The sequence below is a fragment of the Myotis daubentonii genome, chromosome 12, assembly GCF_963259705.1.
Source record: "Myotis daubentonii chromosome 12, mMyoDau2.1, whole genome shotgun sequence".
NCBI classification, from domain to species: Eukaryota; Metazoa; Chordata; class Mammalia; order Chiroptera; family Vespertilionidae; genus Myotis; species Myotis daubentonii.
Window position 1 is genome coordinate 43,833,735 of NC_081851.1, and position 26,268 is coordinate 43,860,002.

Consider the following 26,268-nt stretch of genomic DNA (forward strand, 5'->3'; position numbering starts at 1 on the left):
CTAAAAGAACTTTCAACAGGTATAAAATAAAAATTCTATGTGATAAGAAAAACATGTATCATAGTTTATTGGCAGTGTTTTTCTTTTTTGTGGTTCATAAAACAATGATATATATTATAATTGACGGTATTATAGATTCAATTAAATACAGTCAATATCGTAAGGTCAAATCTGTATCATTATTTTCTCATGAGGAGAAGCTGGATGCCACTGGAATTTTTATCTACAAGTAATGATGGGATTGAAAAGATCAATTATAATGCAACTGAAACATTTGAAGAAAATGCTTTAAATGGTAAATATTTAACTTGTCTTTATACATTTCAGAATGATATTGTTACTAAATGAAATACTGAAACATCTTTTAATTTTTCTTACAGTAAGATATTCTGCTTTTATAGGTTAATAATACTTTGATTTGAAAGTTGATATTCGGCCCTGGCCAAGTAGCTCAGCGGGTTAGAGCGTTGTCCTGATATGCTAAGGTGGGTTTGCTATCTGATCAGGGCACATACAAGAAGCAACCAATGAATACATAAGTAAGTGGAACAACAAATCGATGTTTCTCTCTCTCTCTCTCTCTCTCTCTCTCAAATGAATGAATAAATATGAAAAAAGATAAGTTGACAGCCTTGGCTGGTGTGGCTCAGTTGGTTGAGCGTTGTTCCATACACTCTGAGTGGTCATTGATTGATTCCCCATCAGGGCACAAGCCTGGGTTGCAGCTCCATCCTCATTTGGGGGCTTGCAGGAGGCAGGGATCAATGTTTCTTTCTCTCTCTCCCTCTCTCTTCCTCTGTCTCTAAAAGCAATAAAACCATATTTAAAAAGAAAAGAGAGGATGACATTATTTATCCTTCAATGTTGAAATTGGAATTTATTTTTAGGCTTAAAATATTGTATCATAAATTTTAAATGAAGAGCAGGTATATTCAGTTTTTTTATATAATGGGAATTACACTTCACCTTTAATCATTTTTTTTTATATTTTATTGATTTTTTACAGAGAGGAAGGGAGAGGGATAGAGAGTTAGAAACACCGATGAGAAACATTGATGAGAGAGAAACATCGATCAGCTGCCTCTTGCACACCCCCCACTGGGGATGTGCCCACAACCAAGGTACATGCCCTTGACCGGAATCGTACCTGGGGCCCTTGTGTCTGCAGGCCAACGCTCTATCCACCGAGCCAAACCAATCAGGGCCACCTTTAATCATTTTTAACATTTTAAAGTATTTTATGAATACAAAAAGAAAAAAAAAGAATAACTATGAACTAAATATATGTATTCATCATTCCAACTCACCTGGACTGTTTTTGCAGAATGATCTGAATGATTTAAAGTGGGTCTATCTGCATCTGGATCAGACTCTGTCTGCCTCAGGGAACCATGCTTTTTCTTCACAAGATCTGCATCTCTATTGTATGAGTATCCAAGTTTAGATGTGGGAGATAAACTTGTTTTTTTGATAGGTGATTCAGGATCTGTTCTGCATTCTAAGGGTCTAGAATTCTCTAATTTTTCTTGCTCCAAGTTACTACTGATGTCCAGAGTCTGAAGCTTTGGCTCACCTGTCACCTCACAAATAAAGGGTGGAGACACATCCTTCTTTTTATCACAAACATATAAATCACTTAATTCTAAAGTCTCAGCTTTCAATAGTCTCTTCTTGCCTAACAAAACTTGCGCGTGAGTTGAATCCGTACTGTAACATATTCCTGGGTCATCGGAACCTGAAGTCCTTCCAGAGCTCTGTTGGGACTTTTGGGGTTCTGTGTCACTTTTAGTCCTGCGACAGTAAGGGGAGGCTGTGCTTGGACTAAGATGATCATCAGGAGTCTGATGTTCACTTTCTGACTCTCCAACCCCACTATCATTTACAAATACAGAATCGTCCTGTGATAAGAAGTCTACGGCTGTGCTGGTAGGCTGCTGCAGTTCAGGTTCCTGTTTCAAATCACTAAGCTCTGCATAGAATTTTTCTTGATCAACAGAACTGTTTGTATCTGTTTCATAGTTTCCAACTTTATATGTACTTTTACTGCTGTTTTCCTCTATCTGAACAACATTTAGTTCTTGGCCACTGAAATGTGCCCTTATTTGATAGAGATAAGTCATAACAGTCAGTTTGTCAGGAATTGCTAATAAGACCATGTCAGAAGGTTCCAATAAGCGGGAAATTCCTATGCTGGCAAATCCATCATATGCCTTCAAAGGAAGGAAAAACAAAAGATATATTGAACAGTTCAGATATTCCATACATTTTAAAAACAGCAAAAAAAACCCCAAACAAACAAACAAAAAACAACGAATGTTAATTAAACTTAATGTGGGGAATGTTTCACAGTGATTCAAAATTGAAACATGTTGTACACCTGAAACTAATATAATGTTATATGTAAATTAAATATCAAAATTAAGTTTAAAAAATGAATAAAATTAAGTTACCATAAAAAAACAAGCAGCATAATTTTAGTGGATTTTTGTTGTTGGAGGGTACATGACAACTACATGAGCAAAACAAAATTCCAAGTCATAAATTTGTAAAAGTGGGGTAGATCCCAGAGAAATTTCCTTAATATCAAATGGAATGTGGTTCTATCTGCATCTTATTTTATTTTCCAATAAAGAAAATAAGCAAAAAAAGAGAGTTAAAACAAACAAAAAAACCCTTAGAATTTATTTTTTAAGATAAGGAATTAAGTTATAAGAAATAGTTCATTTGGACTTTATCATTCCTATCAAACTCTCTTTTCCATGGTCATGTAACTGAAGTGACTCATGAAGAATAAATACAGCTGGATACTCCAAAAGAACTAATTTCTAGATTACCTAGTATAAAACAAGTCTACAAACATAGCAACTTTTTAAATGCCCAATTGAAATTGATTTTCATAATTAAAAGAGGGACTTAATTTCACTTCATCCATTTTGGAAAGAATAAAATGTTTTGAGTAGTTGAAGATGTGAGGCGGCACTGTATTATTTTTGTTAGCCTTTAAGTGACTGTGGCATTTCAGGTTTTTCTAGTTTTGAAGAATCAAAGCTGTTTCTCAATTTACAATTAATTATTAGTATCCTGACCTAACCCTTGAAAACAGCATTGCGTTGCTAGGAAGCATTAATAATATGGTTTAAGGTTTAGACATATTCTTGGAGAAAGTAAAGATCCTTTAGTTATATTCTTACTTTGGGATATAAAATACCTATCTTTGTAACAACCAAGATGTAGGATCATAACTCAAAGTTTTTCTTAAAAAAAACCAACACATTAGGAAATCATGTAACAAGAAGAAATCAGTCTTTTGCACTTACGTGTTAAAGTGCATCACTACCTTTGAACTTAATCCTTGTCTTTTTTGTATTCTTCCAGTAGTTTAATAAATGTTATGGAATACGTTAGAAAGAAAAGGAAAAGGAAACTGCGATATTAAAACCACTTCAATTTTCATAGCCCTATATTTCATAATATAGGTACCTCAAAATATTTACTTGAGAGAATGTCTCAGTTGGTGTGCATGTTTAGGCCTGTTTGTTACTTTACATGTTTTAGGAAAATTAAAGTCATTTTCCTCCTTATGTGTCTTGACAACTAGATTAACAGGCATCAATTGCAGACCATCAGGAAAAGCACCACAAGCAGTATTCTAAACATTTCCCAATTATCTAAAACACTGACATATTGGTTAAGATCAGATGTCACAGGTAAATACCTTTTTTATTCAGCACTTTTTACAGACCTGGGAAAAATGATTAGCTTCCTTGTGGGGAATCTCCTGCTGGTGTTCTGCTTCATGTAGCATTTCATTTTATGCACACTAATTGCACTAAAGAAAAACATTTAAAGACAAACCAGGTTTCTTATAAGCGAGGTCAAGACTTTTAAAGGAATTTTCCCATAGGTTAACCTCTTCTGCTATGGTCAACCACCTACTATCTTTTTAGCTATTAGTGTGGGGAGAAAAAAGAGGTATTTGAGAGAAAATTGTTTTATTCGGTCCTAGATATTACTTAATTGGTAAGGAGGAATCATTGCTAGTTATGTTATACATCTGTATGGAACTTAAAACATAGGCATTGTTTCTCCTGCTGCTTTAAGTTCAATCAAGGGCAGATGGGGTTATCAGGAAGAACTGTGTGAAGCCGGAAATAAATCTGCAGGTAGCAACTGATACTCAATGTAGATATTAGGTAAGAAGTTGCAAAGTGATGAAAAGAAAAGACTGTATAACAACAACTATTTGAATCATGCAATGAATAGGATCATTAAAATTAAAATCCTTTCAAGACATGATTATCTGCCCTGAAAGATCTAATTGAGAAAAAATTTAATAGGATATTCTCCTTTATGTCATAATGTGTAAATCCAAGGTATGCTCATCATTATTAAGTTCCTGAAAAAAATAATGTAAAGAAGAGTGGCTTAAGCCTTAATGAGTTCGCATACTCTTAAAAATTATTTAGATAAAAACGTTTCCTTTTCAAAATTTTAAACAGTAACCTGAAAGCTTCACTTAATAAAAATAATGATTTATAATGCTTCTATCTGCATTTAAATTAGCTTAATATTTTATTCAAATGCAAAAACGCAAGTAAAGAACTGTCACATCTAAAGATATAATTTAATCGATGAAAAACAAGTTCTCTAAAATTATACAATAGATATAAGCTCTCTAAAATTATACAGAAAATATTTTATGAGAATGACTTACTTTGCAGCATGCCCACCATAAAGGTGATTTCTATAAAGAAAATCATATTGTTTTTTTAAGATTAGATTTTCTTGGGTAACATATTTCAATTAAAAATGGACAGTTTTTAAATGTATTTCCTTATGGCCAACATAATAACAATACATTTGCAAATAAATAAGAATTTTTTAACAGTAATACAAATTTTTGGTATTAGAGAGCAATAAAAGTAAAAAAAAATATTTTGACTTAGTTAATTGAACTTCTATCAAAGTCTCCTTTACAGACATTTTATTACTGGTGGTTTTAATAATCTAAATAATTATTAATCACTTTATCCCATGAATTCTTTTGGCAATGAATCCCTTCTCAGAATAATGTTTTACATGTATAAAATACATAGGAATTACAAAAGAAGCCAATTATATTTAAAAATAAAACTATGAAAATATTAGCAAAATTCAGTTTGAGAAACAGTAATATATGTGCTTTTATAAATGCATTAACTACTGTAATTTTGAAGAAATGATGAGCTTAAAAGGTATTGGTAGATATTTACAGCTGTACAGTGACATGAAAATATCTGAAATTCTAAAGGTGATAAAGTCTCAGTCATGGCTGATCCTACAGTAGATTGTTGCCTAAATTTATAATTGGAGGAAATGCTAACTTTTAGTTAAAAATTTGAGGAAAATATATTTTTTCCACTAGCCATGTTCAAAGATGCCCTGAGTTCTGTCCATAGCCCCAGGTTAGGAACTCCGGTTCTGAGACAATACATTTCATTAACTTAGCAGTTGAAGAATTCAATTAAGCACAACCCCTACCTCCCAAAAACAATAACACTGAGTACTACTGTGTGTTGAGTTAGATGATTCCCTGTTTTTTCATTTCAAGGTGCACAGACTGTAATATTGTGCTATTGAGCGAAGTTGTTAAGTCAGCCTGCTGCCATACTCAGCTGGCCCTGGAAGGCTCTAGCAATTTAGCCCTTGCACAACTACCTTGATGGCTGAAAGAATCGATATCCCCCAGATACCAATTGGGAAGCTCTGAGCTCAGTATATTAATTAATCATGTGGGGAAAAATTGCAGTTTACCAGAAAATAAAAAAAGAAACCAATGTTCATATCATTTTGTTTCTAGGAACACAGGCATTCTTTTTTGGCTTTAGGTTCCTGACCTCATCCTCTCCCAACAGATTTTTCTAAACTCATAATAATTTATGGCACAACCACTATGGGTGCACTTTTTAAAAGCTAAATTCTGAATAAAAGCAATATGGTTTAACAAATATTTAACAGGTAATGAAGTTCATACACATAGTATAATCTGACACCAGACTGGCACTCGTGATCTTTAAAGGCCATAACCAACTAGAATAAGCCATGCATCCTATTTGAACTGCAGGAAGGGGACTACCTTCTGAGAGCTGCAAACAATCTCACTTCCACCAAATTAATAAAAGCCTACAGAGAAGCCAAAACCACAACTTTTTTTTTTCTTGGCAATTCTTACCTTTTTGTTGTTCTCTTTAATATCTTGAGGATTCAGAGACTTGTAGTCACTGAGGGAGAAAATGGCACAGTAGGATATATACAGTATTTTACAAAACAGCTATTTTTAAAACAAACTGAATCTAAAAATTTGACACTCAATAATACCCAAGAGTAACTAGCAACTTCACAGCAATTCAATCAACAAGCTAATTATGTGGGAAATGAATAAAAATAAACAAACAAACAAACACAAAAACAGTGATTACATGTTTCATTGCCTGAAGCTTTCCATAAGAGACGTTAAGGCAGGGAAGCAGAGACTAGCCTTGACAACCAAATAGCCTTGACAACCAAACAAACCATGAGGCAATACCTTGTCAATGTACAAAGAGCTACAGGTTTCTTTGTGTCATATAATTTTAACACTAACCCAATTTCTTTTTTCATCTACTTCTCTTTCTAAATTTTTTAAAAAAATCTTTATTGTTTAAACACTAACCCAATTTTTATAATAATTTAAAGTAAGTTCTTTGTATGAGATTAAAAAGAAAAATAATTTTTTAAAAAACAGATTTTTTAGATATCAAGAAGGAAGGACTTTTTTTTCTGGCATGCATTTCTTTCTTTTTTAAACAATTTATTTTTATTAATTTCAGAGAGGATGGGAGAGGGAGAGACAGAAACATCAATGATGGGAGAGAATCATAGATTTGCAGCTTCCTGCACGCCCCCTACTGGGGATAAAGCCCACAACCCGGGCATGTGCCCGTAACTGGGATCCTTCAGTCTACAGGCTGACACTCTTATCTACTATGCCAAACCAGCTAGGGTGCCATGCATTTCTTTCAAAAAGAAGAGGTGTAGGTAATAAAAAAGAAATATGAAGTCAAGTATTTCAGGACACGTGTTAAAATTATTTTATTTTTTAAAGCTATCTTTTATTTACAAAATATTTATAGGGAATGAAAAATTTTTACTTACATTAAATCCGGTCTAAAGTGGTGTAATATTGCACAAAAAGATAAACCATTTCTCCAGGATGTAGTAAAATTTGTGATTTTTACTCCCCGATAGTTTTTCGTAACTTCTTTGCACCATACAAGCAGTGACTGACTAGCATTTGGCTTTCGCCCCAAAATAGGACTTGGTATAGGACTTGGCTAGAAAAAAGAAAAAGATTATAATAGAAATTTAATATTAAATGACCTTTCTAGATCATTTGAACCCTTTGATGTAAGTTTAGGTCCTTCAAAACTGTCAATTCAAGGCAACTGTAACCCCCAAGAAAGAAACATGAATTATAAGTTATTATCCTATGGCATTCACCTGGCAAATATGTAGGTATGCAAGATTAGTGGAAACATTGTATTAAAATATTTCAACATTTCAGGATGAATATATGTATAACTTGCACACCCTAAAAAAAATTTGCCCACATGCAATCATGTACAAATATAGTTCCTTTTTTTGACTAAAGAATAATGTATTTGGAAGTCTAACTGTGACACAAATTGTTAGTGATGGAGAGATCAAAACATAGTAATCATATTCAATGTAGATAGCAGAATGATAATCATAATCAAATGTATTCTTACATAAATTTAAAGATGACAAAACAAATTTAGAGTTATTATCAATAGTCGGGTGTTAGTAACACAACAATATGTAATTTGGATTTGCTCAAAATATCTTCTAATTATCAGTTATAACTACTTTTAAATATTAAGTCACCTAGGAGTACATGCTTGTATGCATGTGTTTTAAATTTGAAGCATACACTTGGCTTTTCCTTGTTCATATACTTAAAACAATGATGACAGCAAACTTAGACCACAAAATAAGATTTTTACCTAAACTCTAATTATTCTTAAAACAATGCCATTTTCTTTTACTGTGTAACAACCACATTTTGTGATGGTAACTGTAGAGACTGATACAACTGAAAACTTAAAAAGAAGACTACTAAATGTTTCTGGACTTTGAATCTTGCTATCAGTTACAAGTATTGGCTATAGACATAATATAGAGGCCCTCTAAAATAAGGTGAAAGGAGAATAATTATTTATCCTTAATATCATTTAAGTTTAACAAGCAAATTATTCTTGCCACACAGCTTGTTTAAAAAAGACCAATGATGCCCCCACTTGACAAAAGCATGCTAGTGCTAGACAATTAAAATTATCAGCCCCACATAACCATGATTTATGCATTCACTCTTCCTGTGGAATACTAAAGAACACCAAGGATATAATTTCTTACATTTTTATTAACTGTCAGATGAACAGATTATGTAAAAAAACAAAGAATCTATTGAAGTTTTGTTCTCTAAATAGTCTATACAAAGTCAATGCTGAATAATTCACAGGTCATAAAAGACAAATTTTTATTAATTCTATTCAATATGAATAAGTAGGTAAAATGGAATTCCCAATATAGTAAAATATTGACCTTAAAATAAATAATAGCTCTCTTAACTATCAATCTAACATGTATAAAAATTAACTATTAAATCTTTTCACCTAATGGTGTCTTTTCACTGTGACTTTCAAATCCCTCTTAACTTGAAAATAGAGTGGCAAGCAGTCTATGATTGAGCTAGGAGATCGATAAACTGAGCATAAACACATTTTTTCTTAGATTTTCTATTATTTAAAGGATTGTTTTTATTGAAATAATTTTTGTGATCCAGCACTTTCTCTTCTGGATACATACCTGAAAAATCTGATAACACTAATTCATATACATATAAATACCCCTATGTTCATTGCAGCATTATTTATAATAGCCAAGATATGGAAGCAACCTAAGTGTCCCTCTACAGATGATTTGGTAAATATGCAGAATATTATTTAGCCATAAAAGAAGATTAAATATTGCCATTCGGGACAACATGGATGGATCTTGAAAGTATTATGCTAGGTGAAATAAGTCAGTTTGAAAAGAACAAAAACTGCATGATGTGGAATATGAAACAAAAAATAACAAATGAAATTACAAACTAATAGATATAGACAACAGAATGGTGGTTACTGTAGGGAAATAGGTGGAGGGAGGACAAACTGGGTAAAGGTGATCAGATATGTGGTCATGGAAGGAAACTAGACTTTGGATGGTGAGCACACAATAGAGTATAATGTACCAAATTATAATTTCATACACCTGAAATTTATATGATGTTATTAACCAGTGTTACGTCAATAAATTTAATTTTTAAAAACAGAACAAAATATTTTTCTGTATCGAATTATTATTTTAAAGCATTGATTTATTCCAAGTATGGGTAGCATGTAGATGGGCCACTAACCTGCAACTATCATTACATTGATTCACTCTAATCATCAGTAGCATGTACATAAGTAATGTACATATGTCATCATCATATTACAATCTAGCAGTGGTTCTCAACCTTCTGGCCCTTTAAATACAGTTCCTCATGTTGTGACCCAACCATAAAATTATTTCGTTGCTACTTCATAACTGTAATGTTGCTACTGTTATGAATCGTAATGTAAATAGATCTGATATGCAGGATGGTCTTAGGCGACCCCTATGAATGGGTCGTTCGACTGCCAAAGGGGTCACAACCCACAGGTTGAGAACCGCTGAGAGTGTCTTTCTGTACTTAAAAATTAATGAAAACATACCATGTCATTATGATTTTGAATATATCCTGTTTCTAAGAAAGGATCAGTATGAAAAGACTGGAAGAACTAAACTAAATTTTGGACTTACCCTAACACCAAACCCTTATATTAAAACATCTCACAATAAAAATAAGTCATATGTATTGAAGAAACTTTGATGAAATCACAAGCACTAGAAATTGCAGAAAATTGAAGTACAGCCGTTTTTCAATGAAGTCATCTACTTCACAACTACTGACCTTTCATCTTATATTTTGCAGAGGGTCACAAAAAACTAAGCAGGTAAGTCTGTTTGAAACCTTCTTGCTATTGCTGGCTCCTGATTTTGTAGTAAATGTGGCAGGTGGTCCCACTTCTTTGTCTCAGTTCCCTCATCTATAAATAGTGTTGTTGTAGTGACAAGATCTACTTCTCCCTGATCCCATCCAGCATACCCCAGACATGGTCCCATCTTATTGCGTTTGCACAGATTGTTCCATTTGCCTAGATGCTCTCCTCTTAGATATCTGCATGGTTAACTCCAATGCAACCATCTCCATTTGAACACCCTAATTAATAACACAACCCATCTCCATCACCCAAACCCAACTAGGCTCTCCTGACTCCCCTTACCTTGCTCTATTTTTTTTCCGTACCTTACTATCTTCTTATGGTCCATACACTTTATTTTGGTTATTTCCAAAATATGCTTATTGTTAACTAGAGGCCTGGTGCACGAAATTCATACATGGGGGGGAGGGGTCTCAAGCCGGCCTGCAGCCTCTCCAATCCTGGACCCCTCGGGGGATGACCAGCAGTAGTTCTCTCACAATCCAGGACCACTAGCTCCTAACCGCTCACCTGCCTGCCTGCCTGATGACCCCTAACTGCTCTCCCCTGCTGGCCTGATCCTCCTAACTGCTCTCCCCTGCTGGCCTGATCGCCCCTAACTGCCTCTCCCTTGGCCCCCATTACCATGGCTTTGTCCAGAAGGATGTCTGGAAGGACGTCCAGAAGATGTCTGGTCTAATTAGCATATTACCCTTTTATTAGTATAGAGGCCTGGTGCACAAAAATTTGTGCACTCAGGAGGAAGGGGGGGACCCTCAGCCTGGCCTGTGCCTTCTCGCAGTCTGGGACCCCTCGGGAGATAATGACCTGCTGGCTTAGGCCTGCTCCCGGGTGGCAGAGGGCAGGCCCAATCCTTAGGTGCAGCCCCTGGTCGGGCTCAGAGCAGGGCTGATTGGGGAGTTGGGGTGCCACCCCGTCATGCACAGAGCAGGGCAGATCGGGAGGTTGCGATGTCACCCTCAGTCACACTCAGGGTAGGGCCGATTGGGGGGTTGGGGCACTGCCCCCTGTCACACACAAGGCAGGGTCGATGGGGAGGTTGCAGCGCCACCCCCTGTCACCCACAGAGCAGGGCCAATGCGGGGGTTGGGGCGCTGCCCCCTGTCACGCACAGAGCAGGGCCGATCAGGGGGTTGCGGCGCTGCCACTGTCACACTCAGGGCAGGGCCGATGGGGAGGTTATGGCTCTACCCCATCACACACAGAGCAGGGCCCGTGGGGGGGGGGGTTGGGGCGCCGCCCTCTATCACCCACAGAGCAGGGCCGATCTGGGGGTTGGGGCGCCGCCACTGTCACACTCAGGGCAGGGCCGATGGGGAGGTTATGGCTCTACCCTGTCAGACACAGAGCAGGGCCCGTTGGGGGGGGGGGTGTTGGGGCACCGCACCCTGTCACACACAGAGCCACAGGGCGATCAGGGGGTTGGGGAGCTCCCCCGTATCAGGCACAGAGCAGGGCTGATCAGGAGGTTGGGGCGCCTTCCCCTGTCACAAACAGAGCAGGACAGATAGGGAGATTGTGGCCCCGCCCCCTGTCACACACAGAGCCGCAGGGCGATCAGGGTGTTCGGGCGCGCTGCCCCCTGTCACACTGATCCCGGTGCCGGGAGGCCTCGCGGCTCCGCTGATCCGGGGCTGGGAGGCATTTTACCCTTTTACTATATAGGATAGTGGCCTGGTGCATGGGTGGGGCTAGCTGGTTTGCCCTGAAGGGTGTCCTGGATCAGGGTGGGGGTCCCCACTGGGGTGCCTGGCCAGCCTGGGTGAGGGGATGATGGCTGTTTGCAGCTGGTCACACACCATTCAGGGTGGGGGTCCCCACTGGGGTGCCTGGCCAGTCTGGGTGAGGGGCTGAGGGCTGAAGCTCCCAACTGCTCCTTTTTTTCTTTTTTTCTTTTTTTTTTTTTTTTTTTTTTTATTCTGGGCCAGCTTTAGCTCTGGCTCCAGCTCTGAGGCCTCTGCTGCTGAAAGCAGGTATCTGGTTTGTTTGGGTTCTATAATCGAAACAATGTATAACTCCAGCTCTGAGATCCCGGCTCACTGAAAGCAGGTTTCTGGGGTTTTATTTAGCTTCTATATTTGTAACAATGTTCCAAACTGCAGGCTCAGTGGCCGGCAAGGCAGGCAGGGAACATTGGTTTCCTCCGTCACTGAAGCAAGCAAGCCTCATGTTAGTTTCAAGCTGCCTGGCTGCCGGCCGCCATCTTGGCTGGCAGTTAAGTTGCATATCGCCCTGATTAGCCAATGGGAAGGGTAGTGGTCATACGCTAATTACCATGTTTCTCTTTTATTAGATAGGATGCTTATTACCTGACCATCCTCATAAATAAAAGGGCTATGATAGCAGTGATTTTAGTTTTTGCTTATTAATTGATCCCAAGTGTCCAGAACAGTTCCTGGCACATAGTAGGCACTTAGTAAATACTGCTAAATCAATAAATTCATGCAAAAACACTTAGCCCAATGGATGACACATAGTAACTATTCAGTAAATGTTAACTGCAATTATTATTACTGCCACCAATGCATTATTAGCGCTTGAATTCCGATATTAGAGTGTTTTGAAAATGTTAAAAGACATTAATTTCTCCAAAATAAAGAAACAATTCTGTAAACAAAGCTTTAACTATAAGGTAATCTTGATATTCTATGTGCAAAATGGGGCACTTGGAATTTTTGGCAATGCAACTGTTTCTGGTGAGAGGAAGACATAAAAATCTGGCCATTAAGCATAGAACCAAACTTTAAAATGTTGGAACAACTCTTTAAAACTTATTTCTTGTATTTTTGCAATGACAAAATATATGAGAAGGCACCTCCATTTAACATATTGGGGAAGTAAGGCACAGATATTATAGTTGTCCTTTTTATGCACAGAGAAAGAGGAAATTTATAAAAGCTATTCTAATTATAACTTTATGATTAGAATGATCAGTCTGCTCAGTCAGATGATCCTACCAGTTCTCTCTCAATCAAGCCAGTGTATAGACGAAATTTCACTGATCTCAGTTTAACTGAGAACTAGTTAAATGTCAACCATGATTATAGAGCCAATTTGAAGTGGTGACAGTAGAGAAGAAATAGGACTTGAGGCCACTGTTTCACTTAACGGGTCTATGTTCTGATATAGATCACCTTAATGTATTATTTCTGTTAACATAGCATATTATATATTAAAGAAAGTAAAGTCACCTAGTTATTCTTACTAACAATAACAGGCTCTTTTTAAAAAAATCAAGTCAAATAACTTATTGCAAAATTTCCTACATTTTAATAGTTGCAAGAAATTTCAATTACATTTTTTTGCTCTACTCCTCTGATTATAGTTGCTTTCTCGCTCTCTTTTTAAAATATGTATTGATTTGAGAAAGAGAGAGAGAGAGAGAGAGAGAGAGAGAGACGCAATTGGTTGCCTCCAGTACATACCCCAATCAGAGATGGAACCTGTAACCTAGGTATGTGCCCTGACTGGGAATCACACCCACAACCTTTTGGTGTACAGTATGATGCTCCAACCAACAGAGCCATCTGGCCAGGGCAGTTGCTTTCTCTTTTGCTGTCTCCTCTTCTTCCACTGATACAAGCACATATTCCTCTAGGTATTGCTTTAAATAGTTTTCTCTCCCCTCACTTTGAGCTGATTCACTCCCAGGATTGCAACTATCACTTCCATGCAGATGATTCCCAAATATACATTTATAGTTCAATCTATCTCAAGTTGACATTTCCAGCTGGCTGTTCTTCCTCCCATATAAAATTCAAACTCAATATGTGCAAAACCATAATTATAATCTTTCCTTACAACCTGCTTCATTTTTATTATGTTTGCAAATGATACAGCTATTGTCCCAATTGTCTAGTCTTTCAGTCTCAAAATCAGCTTTGAACTCCTTCAACTATCACCTCTTATTAGTTAATTCATGAGCAATTTTGATCCTGTTGTTGAAATGTTTTTATAATCTTTCTTTTGCCTTGTGCACTGTTGGTGGGAATGTAGATTGGTGCAGCCACTGTGGAAATTAAAAATGGAACCAACTGCCTTATGACCCAGTGATTCCACTTCGGGGCCATTTATCCAAAGAAACCTGAAACACTAATTGGAAAGAATACATGCACCTCTATGTTCAATGCAACACTATTTACAATAGCTAAAGTTTGGAAGCAACCCAAGTATTCATGGAATACTACTCAGCTGTAAAAAAGAAGGAAATCTTACCCTTTTCAACAGCATGGATGGACCTGGAGAGCTTTATGCTAGTGAAATAAGTCAGTCAGAGAAAAACAAGTACCATATGATTTCACTCATATGTGGAATCAAAAGAACAAAAAGAACTAGCAAGCAAAACAGTGACAGACTCAGAGAGCAGGCTGACAGCTGTTGGGGAGTGGGGAGTGGGGTCAGGCTGGGTGAGGGAGGGTGGAGGGATTGAGCAAAGAGAGAGCAAAAAAAGTCATGGACACAGACAACAGTGTGATGATTTCGGGAGTGGAGGGAGGAGGGGTCAAGGGAGGTAGGTGAAAGAGGCTATAGGGAGGATAAATGGTGATGGATGGAGACTTGATTTGGGTGGTGAGCACACAACATAGTGAAAAGACAATGTGTTGTAGAATTGTGCACCTGAAACCCGTTTAAGTTTGTTAACCAATGTCACCCCAATACATTCAATAAAAAAAGAAAATGAGAAACCAGTTAAACTAAAGCATATTGCTTAAGGATTTATACTTGAAACTATAAAGCAAAGAACAAAGTGATTTCAATAAAATTATGACAGTGATTATCTCCAGGAAAGAGGAAAGAGTTTAGGATAAGGGGCACAAAAGCAGATAGCTTCTGGAGCTTTTGCAAAGATTTAACTCTTACAGTGTTTAAATAGATATTCACTTAATATAATTTGTTAAGCTGTGTATTAAGTCTTACGTACTTTTTGTATATATTTCACACTCACATTACGTTTCACAGCAAAAGGACTTTAAGAAGAATACTGGAATTGCTGGTTTTAAAATGATGAAATAAAAATGGCGGTTCCCCAATTCAATTTAAAAATTACTTAAAGGTAACAAAGATAATGAGAAACCGCAAAGTACCTTTTTTCAGCATAAACTAGAAGATGTGTAATACTGAAAAGCAATATATGGGGATGTGTAATAAATAAATCAACAGTTAAACTTCCCATATCAGAAGAATTGAATATAAAAAAATAGAGAATATAGAACTGAGTGTTAAAATTAAAAAGCATAATATAAAATATGATACCAGAACTAAAACCAAACATATCTAATACTTATGTAGAATAGAGAGTAGAAATAGGTTCACATACGACAGAAGTGAGGAAAAGGATGGACTTAAGGACTTGTGTGAAAAGGCTGGTGGCAATATTAACAAATGTTGCTTTTTACATTGTGTAATCAAATGTGACAACATTTAGAAGATCTTCAAGAGTTGGGAAAATCAATGTTTTACAAAGAAACAATACATGAAGTTCTAAATCATGCATCAATAAAATATCCATTTGAAAATGCAAGACAGACCAATGCACTATTTCAGTTTCCACATTGTAAATAACTTAAACTACCTTTTTGAGTTTTGGTGTAGTATTAAAAAAAGACGACTCTAAATTATTTGAAATATCTATTAAAATTACCTTTTCTTTTTAAAATATATTTTTATTATTGATTTCAGAGAGGAATAGAAAGGGAGAGAAAGAAACATCAATGATGACAAGGAATCATTGATCAGCTGCCTCCTGCATGCCCCCCACACTGGGGATCGAGCCCACAACCTCCCTCTTAAACCAATAAAACATATATATACCCAAAGTAGTCTGTGTTTTCTCCTATGTTGTCTTCTAATTTTATAGTTTTGTGTTTTACATTTAGGTCTATGATCTATTTTGATATTAATTTTTGTGATGATTATAAGGTCTGTGTTTTGATTCATATTTTTACATGTGAATGTCTAGCTATTACAGCGCCATTTGTTCTATTGTTTTTCTATTCTCTACTTTATCTTTGCTCTAATATTTATTGTTCCTTCCTCTGCTAGTTTAGAGTTTAGTTTGTTCTTTTTAAAAAATATATATATTTTTATTGATTTCAAAGAGGAAAGGAGAGAGATAGATAGAATCTTTGATCTGCTGTCTTCTGCACGTCCCCCAATGGGGATGGTGTCTGCAACCTTGGGGAATCGAACTGTGACCTTCTGGTTCATAGGTTGATGCTAAACCACTAAGCCACACCAGCCAGGCGAGTTTAGTTTGTTCTTTTTCTAGTTCCTTATGTTGTAATATCAGGTTGTTGAATTAGGATCTTTCTTTTTAACCCAACATATTCACACACTGCTATTCCAATATACAATTAATTCTTAACATTATTAATAAATTTTCTATTCTTGGTTTAGACTAAGTCTTTAAAACCTAATGTGTAAGCCAAAGTTATAATAATACTATATTTTAGATCAATATATATATTTTTTAAATTTAGTAGTCTCTTAAACTGTGGAGAAAACAAAACAAAACAAACAAAAAATATATATATAAAACGCAAATTTATCCGGACGCCTTAACAGTCACGACCGGCTCCAAGCCTTAATAGTCATGACCGGTGCAGCAGACACACACAGGGCTGGGGGCCTGCTCCCAGCGACCGCGGTGCAGCTCGGAGCACACCCCCAGTGGACACACACAGGGGGGCCTCTGCGTGTGAGCTGCAGAGAAAACACCTTTCCTGACTGCTCATTGGCTAAGCTCCCTGTATGCCACTGGTAATATTCTTGGTAACTTGGGTAATAAGAATCCAAGAAGGTGATCTAGGGATTTTCCACCTCACTCTTGGAGGAAAAAACAAAGGTCTGCTGCTAGAGGGGCTAAGAAATGTCATATCCTGCCCTAGCCAGTTTGGCTCAGTGGATAGAGCCTTGGCCTGTCGACCACAGGGTCCAGGTTCGATTCTGATCAAGGGCATGTACCTATGTTGCAGGCTCCTCCCTGGCCGGGGCCCGGGTCAGGGCTCATGCAGGAGGCAACCAATTGAAGTGCCCCTCTCACATTGATGTTTCTCTCTGTCTTTCCTTCTCTCTTCCACGCTCTCTAAAAATCAATGGAAAAATATCCTCATGTGAGGATAAAAAAAGAAAAGAAAGAAATGTCATATCCTATGAAAGAGATATCTTGAAAATGCCTAAAGAAAGTTGTCATTTTTTTCATGGTGAAGGGACTGGAGTCCGTGTTGATAAAAACACCTTGGTGGCTGCGGCAGCCAGCAGCCGGCAGTGGCAGCAGCAGCGGGGTGATGGGGGTGGCGCCTTCTCCTGATCAGCCCAGTCGCCTCCTGCAGAGTGAGGCCAGACTGCGGCTTCCCACAGGGAGCAGACTGCTTCCCAAGGGGAGCAGACCTAAGCCATCAGTAGGACATCCTCTGAGGGCTCCCGGACTATGAGAGGGGGCAGGCTGGGCTGAGGGGCCCCCCGCCCACCCCAGTGCATGAGTTCATGCACTGGGCCTCTAGTTGTGTTATAATAATGGTAGCTTTTGCAATTAACCATGTTTTTATCTTTACTGAGACTTTTATTTCTTCATATGGCTTCAATATACTATCTAATGTCCTGCAGGACTTAAAACAAACTCCCTCAGATTCTGTGTATTTGAGAATGCCTTAATTTTCCTCTCACCTTTGAAAACAATTTTGCCAGATACAGGATTTTGTTATTGTACTTTGAATATACTGACCCACTGCCTTGTATCCTTCAAAGTATCTGATGAGAAATCTACTGTTAATCTCATTGAGGATCTCCTTGCATTTGACAAATCACTTCTCTCTTGCTGATTTCAAGATTCTCTTTGTCTTTCAACAGTTTGCTTAGAACAGTGGTTCTAAACTTATTTGGCCTACTGCCCCCTTTCCAGAAAAAATATTACTCAGCGCCCCCTGGAAATTAATTTTTTTAAAAATTTTAATAGCAATTAAACAGAAAGATATATGTATTAATGTTTCTACCTTTTTCGTAAAATATAGTAAAGAAAGGTGTAAATTAGAAACATTGAAGTTTGAAATTATGAAACTATTTATTGAACTCAGAATAGAAAGGTAATCAAAAAAAGTTAAAACAAATGCACCTGTTGCCATCACCGCCCCCCTTGATCGCTGCAGCGCCCACCAGGGGGCGGTAGCGCCCACTTTGGGAATCACTGGCTTAGAATGTGTCTTGGTGTAGATCTCTTTGAGTTCTTCCTATCTGAATAGCTGATTTTCTTGGTGTTTATAATCATATCTTTCCTCAAACTTGGGAAGTTTTCAGCCATTATTCCTTCAAAGAATCACTATGCCCATTTCTCTCATCCCCTTCCAGGATTCCCATAATGTATACTAGTATATTGATCCACTTTCCCACAGGTCCCTTAGGTTCTGTTCCCTATTATTTTTCCTTTCTGTTCTTTAGATGCTATAATTTCCATTGTTCTACATTCAGGTTCACTGATTGTTCTGCTTGCTCAAACCTGCCTTTGAATCCCTCTAGTGAATTATTAATTTCAGTTTTTGTGTATTTCAGCTCTAGAATTTATTTTTGTGTCCTTTTGGGTTTTCTCTTTATTGGTATTTCCATTTTATTCATACATCTTTTTTTTTCCTCTTTTTTTTTCCACATCTTCCTTTAATTCTTTGAGCATCTTTAAGACACTTGTTTTAAAGTATTTGTCTAGTAGGTACAACATGTGGTCTTTGTCAGGGACAGTTTCTGTTGGTTAATTTTTTCCCTATAAGTAAGCTATACTTTCCCTTTTGGTTTTCTTGTTCAAAACTGGATATCTGAATGTAATTATGTGGTAATTGGATGTGGAATGATAACTTCCTCAGGATTTATGGGATTATTATTAGTTTGTTTATTTAATTGTTTTAGGCCATCTCCATGCCATGGATTAGCTTGAGTATACACTTAAGGTCTTCTCAAGTCTTTGCTGGCCCTGTGTCTTTCTCTGGCTATGTGTGCTAATTATCTAATTTCTCCTGTGTGTGCAGTTGATTTTGAATGTACTTGTTTTTAAAGTCAGGCTCTCCAAAGAGGAAAAGAGGAAAATGAAGTAGGGGAAAGCACCAGCCCTTTAAGTCCCATAGAAATTGCTTTACTCTGAGGAAGGACCTGAAACAAAGGGGTGTGTGTGTGTGTGTGTGTGTGTGTGTGTGTGTGTGTTTATAACAACTTTTGTCAGCAGAAGCTACAATCAAAAATCAGAACACAGATCTCTGATATATTGAGGACTAGGGTCCTTATTGCCCACCCTGGTTCCTGCAAGCTGTGTGCTTGCTCTAGGAATATGTGCATAGCTGCCTATAATGGGGTTGGGAGGTGGGAGATAAGTAGCCATTGCTGAGCTAAGGAGCTGAAATTAATCAAAGTCTAACCCTTTCCCTGAGTTCCAAAGGTTTCAACAGACTCCAGAGTTCCAAAACAGATCAGACAAATTCTGTCATTTCAATTGTCTAGATAAGGAAATGGATTTCTGGTGTTTCTTACTCCACAATCTTCCTAAAATTCTCTTATCTTCTCAATAACTTTTTTTTTCTTTTTTTCCTCAATAACTTTTAAGAGTATCAGGGAGTTCTGAGACAAAAAGATTTCAGAGTCACTGTTGTAGACAGTGCAGAAATGTAGGTATGGGAATGAGTATCCCTATATCAACCAATATCAGCTTTGAGTGTATTAAAGCAAAATGATAAGACTAATTGATAGCTTAAGTTTAAATGTTAGAACCTAAACTAAAGCACCAATTTCAGAAAGAGTCTCCTAATTGTGTCATTAATAAAGAATAAAGGCCCTACCTGGTTTGGCTCAGTGGATAAGAGCGTCGGCCTGCGGACTCAAGGGTCCCAGGTTTGATTCTGGTCAAGGGCATGTACCTTGGCTGTGGCACATCCCCAGTGGGGATATGCAGGAGGTAGCTGATCGATGTTTCTCTCTCATCGATGTTTCTAACTCTCTGTCCCTCTCCCTTCCTCTCTGTAAAAAATCAATAAAATATATTTAAAAATAAAAAATAAAGAATAAAGAGGTTGAAGAGATGGAGAATACTGAACAATACAAGGTTGCTTGCAGGGCATACTAATATTCAAACCCATGATGTTTCCTTATAGGGGGCCATGCCTAGTCACTAATGAAAGTAAACACTATAATAATAAGTTTGCTAGGAAAACAAAAGGATAGTGTATGATTGATTCCATGCCTATAAAAATGACAAAAAAATATGAAAAAATCCATTCTATAACAGAGTGTTTTGACCATATAAATTCCCCACTTGGACTAGCAGCCTTTAAATACAATTATTTCTTTAAAACTTACATCTGTAGGTATAAATCAAGGAGTGGTAGAATTAGTGAAATTTCAGGCCCAATGATTATTATATAAGTAGTAATAGCAAAAAGAGCACTGTTGCTAAAAAAACAACAGAACAAAATATATTATATCAGAGTACTGGGAGACATTCCTCTGCCCTTCTCTACTGCCTCCTATGCATTTTGCTGGCTTGTCCAAAAATGAAAAGTCCTGACTGCTCTTTATCAGGTCATTCTTTACAGAAAAGCACGCAGCCTTTAAGCACGAGGTAGCTTCTCCCTCTGGGACAAAGAACAGGCTTGTTTAATGATTGATATAAAAGTGGGGATTCCCCCAAGTGCAATGTTCTTTAGCTGTGATACAACCCCACTGTGTGTGCAGCATGCATTTGACCCTTCATGTGATCCCTATGGAACTTAGTCACAAAGGAACCGACAAAAACATGCCAATGCTCATGCTGTGAGTAATAAAGTCCTTTGTCTCTGACTCAGGAGTTTTATGTCTTCATCCAGCATCCATGAAACATTAACAGGCTACTTGATTACCTTACAAATAGAACAAATCCCCCACACCTGATGCATTTTATTTATGTCTACTTGAAAGCTTATTTAACACACATGCAAAATACATGTGTTAATTTTACCAATACAGTTTGAATTCATAAAATAGTCACATATTATCTCAAGTCAGTTGAATAGGAGGAATAAAAGACTTATGAAAAATCTGACTGCCTTTAACTTGCAAAGTAGTTCTCTAGTGGATTTTCTTTTCTTAAATTGAGATGAAAGATTGTGAGCCCTAACATTATAAAATTTTACGATGACTCCTTTGTAAAAATCCTTTGGGGTCAGTCAATTTCTAAAAGAGAATGTAGACATTTTAGAATTACTATAAGCAAAAAAACAAACAAAACAAAAATGCAAATTATTTCCAACTATTAGGTTAAAATATAGGGATTATGATACCCTTAAAAAACAAACAAACAGCAGTAGATGAGTAAGTCAGGAGTGTGAGACTACAAAGAAAATAAATACACAGAAAAAGAAACTCAAGAGGGAATGAATTTTAAGATATAGCATGCTTATATTCTAAATCTGTTTTTTTTTGTTTGTTTGTTTTTGTTTTTGTTTTGTTTTTTTTTACATATACTGATTTGTTTTACCAGAAAGCTCCTACTCCTTTTCATCAACATTTAACACATTTGCAAGAACATGTGAATAGGCCAATCCTAGCTTATTAGGAGAGTTATATCCATCTCTATTTTAGTCATATTGTTCTGCTATGCAATTTTGCCAAAAACATTCTTATTAGCCAGGACATTCTTGTGGCTTTTCAGTGACACTACCTGTACCTTATATAATCTAACAATTATTAATCCATAGTACAGGGAAGAGTTGCTGCCCTTAAACTCACATATATTTTACCCATGTAATTTCTTTTTATGGCATATTTTTCTATAAAAAATGAAAATAATAAGCTTAATTCTCCTGTAAATTTAGTAACTAAACCATATACAGACTGTTATGAGGGAGAAGCTATGTTCAAAAGGATATATAGCATAAGAAAAGGACACAGAATTGTGGTTCAGAGCATACACAGACTTTGGAGTAAGATCTCGGTTTGAGCCCTAACCCTCTAACTTAATATTTTCTTTAATGATATATAAATAACATTTAGGCTGGTTTTCTATTCATGGAATTTTCCTTACCTATCATTTTTATTGTCAGTCATTTTAATTCCTATATAGTCCAACTTGTCAACTTTTTGTCTTTCCTGATATCTTTGCTTCTTTGGTTTCAGAAAGTTATTTTCTCTCCAGAGATTTGGTAAATAATATGCTTTCTTCTTTTTAAAATATATTTTTTAATTTAATGTTTTAACACTTTCCTCTCTGTAGAATACATTTTGGTGAATGGCATGAATCGAGGTTCTGAATTATTAGCCTAATATCATTTTCTGAATAGCATTTCTGTGATGCTTTCTTTATTGTATATTAAATTATTATGTAAGTGTATATGCATGTCTGAATGAGATCATGTTATCTCTGGGCTAGACATTCTGCTTCAGTAACCTGCTCTTTTTTTATTATTATTATTAGTTAAGGTATTACAAATGTGTCCTCATCCCCCCCCCCCATTAACCCCCAACCTCCCCCCCCCACACAAACTCATGTTCCCATCCCCCTGTTGTCCAGTAACCTGCTCTTTTTAGCAGTACAATTGCTATTTATTTTGTTAATCCTCACCAGAGGAATTTTCCCCCATTGATTTTCAGAGAGAGTGGAAGGGAGGGAGGATGGGTGAGAAAGAGAGAGAGAGAAACATCGATGTGAGAGACACACATCTATTGGTTGCCTCCAGTACGACTCCTGACCAGGCTGGAGATTGAACCTGTAATCCAGTTAAGTGCCCTTGACTGGGAATCGAACCTTTGACCCTTGCACAGGCCAACATGCTCTAACCACTGAGCACACCTGCCAGGGCAGTACATTGCTTTTTTTTTTAATTTCTGGCCACAAGTTTATTTAACACAAAATAATCCCCTCAACTTTACTGAGGTGGTTGACCACACCCATAAACAAATCTGCCTCTAAACTGGAATTTGGTTGCTGACCCAGGCCTGGCCTGAGCTTTCTTGTTGGCACCAGGGGGCACAGCATTCCTTCTGTATGTGTCTCAGTCAGCTTCCCCTCATGTGAGTCTTGCAGGATGCTCACTCCCTGCTAGTCTCATGTTAGCTGTGGTGCAAAGTGGCACGCAGGATCTCCGGGAGCAGGTGGAAGTGATCACAGAGATACTGGATGCCCTTTCTGGGAAGTCACAGTAGAAATGTCTCCAGGCAAACTGTTCCTTCATGCCTCATACTCTGAGAAACTGTATGGCCTTCATTACTTGAAGATTAGGCATGTTCTTGTCTGTCAGCTTGGGGTGTTCAGGCATGTGAACATCCTCTTGGCCACCATCACTCCCTCCTTAAAAAGGAGTTAATAAATGGAAATCTGGTTTTTCTTGGAAATTATGGTAATGGCTGCTTTGTCTGAGGCCAAAACTGGAGTACATTGCTATTTTATAATGTGCATTAATATCTTGTAGGGATAATCAAATGTCATTAACCATCATCTCTTTTTAAAATGTTTTTTAAAAATTAGTCTTAAATATTAACTTTTTTCTAAGTAATTTTGGAATCATTTTAATACTATCCCAAGAAATATTCTGTTTGCAGTTTTATCATGGTTACGTAAAATCTATTAAGTATCTAGGGAAAATGGATACATTCACAATATTTAATATTATTATCTAAGTAAAATTATATAGGTAAAATGCCAAGATAGTCTTAACCAGTATGTTATCTCATTCAGTACTTCTTCTTTTATTCTTAATATTAGAAAAAGTAAACAAAAAAGAGGAAACTAAAATCCATGTAAATGGCATGTGTATCTTTTTAATATTCAGAGCAAATCTATTTTCCTATAACTAAATATTATTGAACTTAATTTAACTTAAGTGTTAGCTATGTTACCAACTTATAAATTAGTAAAAATAAATGGTAGGCATTTACTTTAATGAACACATTTAATTATAAGATTCCTCGAAGCCCTGGCCAGGTAGTTCCATTGATTAGAGTGTTGGCCCTATACTCTAAAGATTTCAGGTTTGATCTCCAGTCAGGGAACATACAAAAAATAACCAATAAATGCATGAATAAGTGGAACAACAAAATCAATGTTTCTCCCTCCCCCCTCTCTAAAATCAATTAAAAAGAAAAGATTCCTCTTCTCTGAATGCATATAACCTGAATTTCAAAAACAATCTTTAAAAAAGATTATAATCAAAATTTGTGTGAGGTCAAATTATAGCAATAAGGATCTTATAAAAGAAACACTTTTTAAATGGTAATACAGTGGGGCCTTGACTTACAAGTGTCCCGACTAACGAGTTTTTTGAGATACCAGCTGTCTCTCGGCTGGTTTTTTGCATTGAGTTGACAGAGTAATTTGAGTTAACGAGCTCCTTAACGAGCTCGGTCTCGGAACGAATTAAACTCATAAGTCAAGGCCCCACTGTACCATAGTGAATTTTTATATTTTTATTTTTTTATATATTTTATTGATTTTTTTACAGAGAGGAAGGGAGAGAGATAGAGATTTAGAAACATCGATGAGAGAGAAACATCAATCAGCCGCCTCCTGCACATCTCCCACTGGGGATGTGCCCGCAACCCAGGTACATGCCCTTGACCGGAATCGAACCTGGGACCTTTTGGTCCGCAGGCCGATGCTCTATTCACTGAGCCAAACCGATTTTGGCCCACAGTGAATTTTTTAAAATACACATACAGACTACCTAAAACATAAATAGAAGAGAAATCCTGACCTAGCAATATTAACCATTGGGAAAGTATATATTTTTAGATATTTCCAAGAGACACATTTAATTTATATATTAGTAACTCAAGAGAATAATAACAACTCACGTATTAATATAGTATTGAAGGAAATACTAAAATTATTTATCCAGCCTTTCTGCAAGCTTTGGCCTTTACTGGATCAGGTAAATCATATTCAATTATAGAGGCAATTCTTTTTAAAAAAAATAAATATATTTTTATTGATTTCAGAGAGAAAGGGAGAGGGAGAGATAGAAACATCAATGATGAGATTCATTGATTGGCTGCCTCCTACATGCACCCTACTGAGGATTGAGCCTAAAACCCGGGCATGTGCCCTTGACTGGAATCAAACCTACTCTTCAGTCTGAAGGCTGATGCTCTATCCACTGAGCCAAACCGGCTAGGGCCAATTCTTGACTAAATTAGCAATATAATTTTATAATATTAGGATGGTGACTTGAGCTTTCATTCTCAAGTTTAAAAAATTTTTTAGAATTTTAAGAGGCAGATTTATAAAAGTATAATTTACATACAACAAAATTCACCCTCTTAAAGTATATACAGTTTGATGAATATTCTTAATTACCTTATTCTCTAATTTGAGCCAGTAATTAGCAGCTTATTCCTGTCCTTTCTCTGACCTCATTTCAGCACTTTTGCTTATTGAATATATAGACTATAAAAGCAAATAAAGATGGTTTATTTAATGCATTTCCTAACATTGATAATTTGGGAAGATTGATTACACATTTCAAAATAAAGCCTAAACTGATTCAGCACAAATTAATTCAGCACGACATTTGGTTTTATTTTTACAGATCATATTAATATGTTTTTGCAGGAAAACTTAGAAAAATTAAAGAACTAATGAACTAAATTCACAGAAAATTTTTTCCTAAGAATCCTTGTTATTATTTTATTTTTCCATCACTATTTATCCCCTCTATATCCTCCTCCACCTCCACCCACACCCTGCAATCACCACACTGTTGTCCATTGTCCATATCCATGAGTTCTCTCTCTCTCTCTCCTTTTTCTTTTTTTTTGCTAAGAATCTTTATTATATTGCTGGTTTACTAATTAAAACTCATATCAACAAAATAGAAAGAATAAAATGTCTGAAGATTTCCAAGGAAACAATTATAACCTTTAAATAATAGTTTTTTCAAGTGATTTGATTATGAGATTTTTTACTGTTTTATTCTTGGATACATTAAGGCTTAAACTTTTTCCATTATCATTTAGCTCTATATAATATTGAAAATGACTTATCCAATAGCCATAGTTAAACTTAACAGAGATTTAAAAATGATTTAGTTACACTCTTCAATCTAAATAGGCAACGTGCCTTGATTTCAAAGGTTTGACTCTTTCTAGGAATTGTCATGTT

The 26,268-nt window shown here is 36.5% G+C and overlaps 1 protein-coding gene and 1 pseudogene across 14 annotated transcripts in view; both read right to left on the reverse strand.

The window, feature by feature from the left end:
• Positions 1-26,268, reverse strand: part of EHBP1 (EH domain binding protein 1) — a 326,529-nt gene that overhangs the window by 118,050 nt on the left and 182,211 nt on the right. For 8 of the 14 annotated variants that reach the window (XM_059659691.1, XM_059659690.1, XM_059659693.1 and 5 more), the window contains 4 exons: positions 7,174-7,352; positions 6,212-6,260; positions 4,715-4,744; positions 1,308-2,210 (listed from right to left, as the gene is read on the reverse strand). In XM_059659691.1, coding sequence (XP_059515674.1) covers positions 1,308-2,210; positions 4,715-4,744; positions 6,212-6,260; positions 7,174-7,352 — 1,161 coding nt within the window. The remainder of the gene's footprint in view (positions 1-1,307; positions 2,211-4,714; positions 4,745-6,211; positions 6,261-7,173; positions 7,353-26,268) is intronic. The other 6 variants (XM_059659696.1, XM_059659694.1, XM_059659702.1 and 3 more) reach the window with 1 other exon arrangement.
• Positions 22,983-26,265, reverse strand: LOC132213878 (small ribosomal subunit protein eS10-like; annotated as a pseudogene).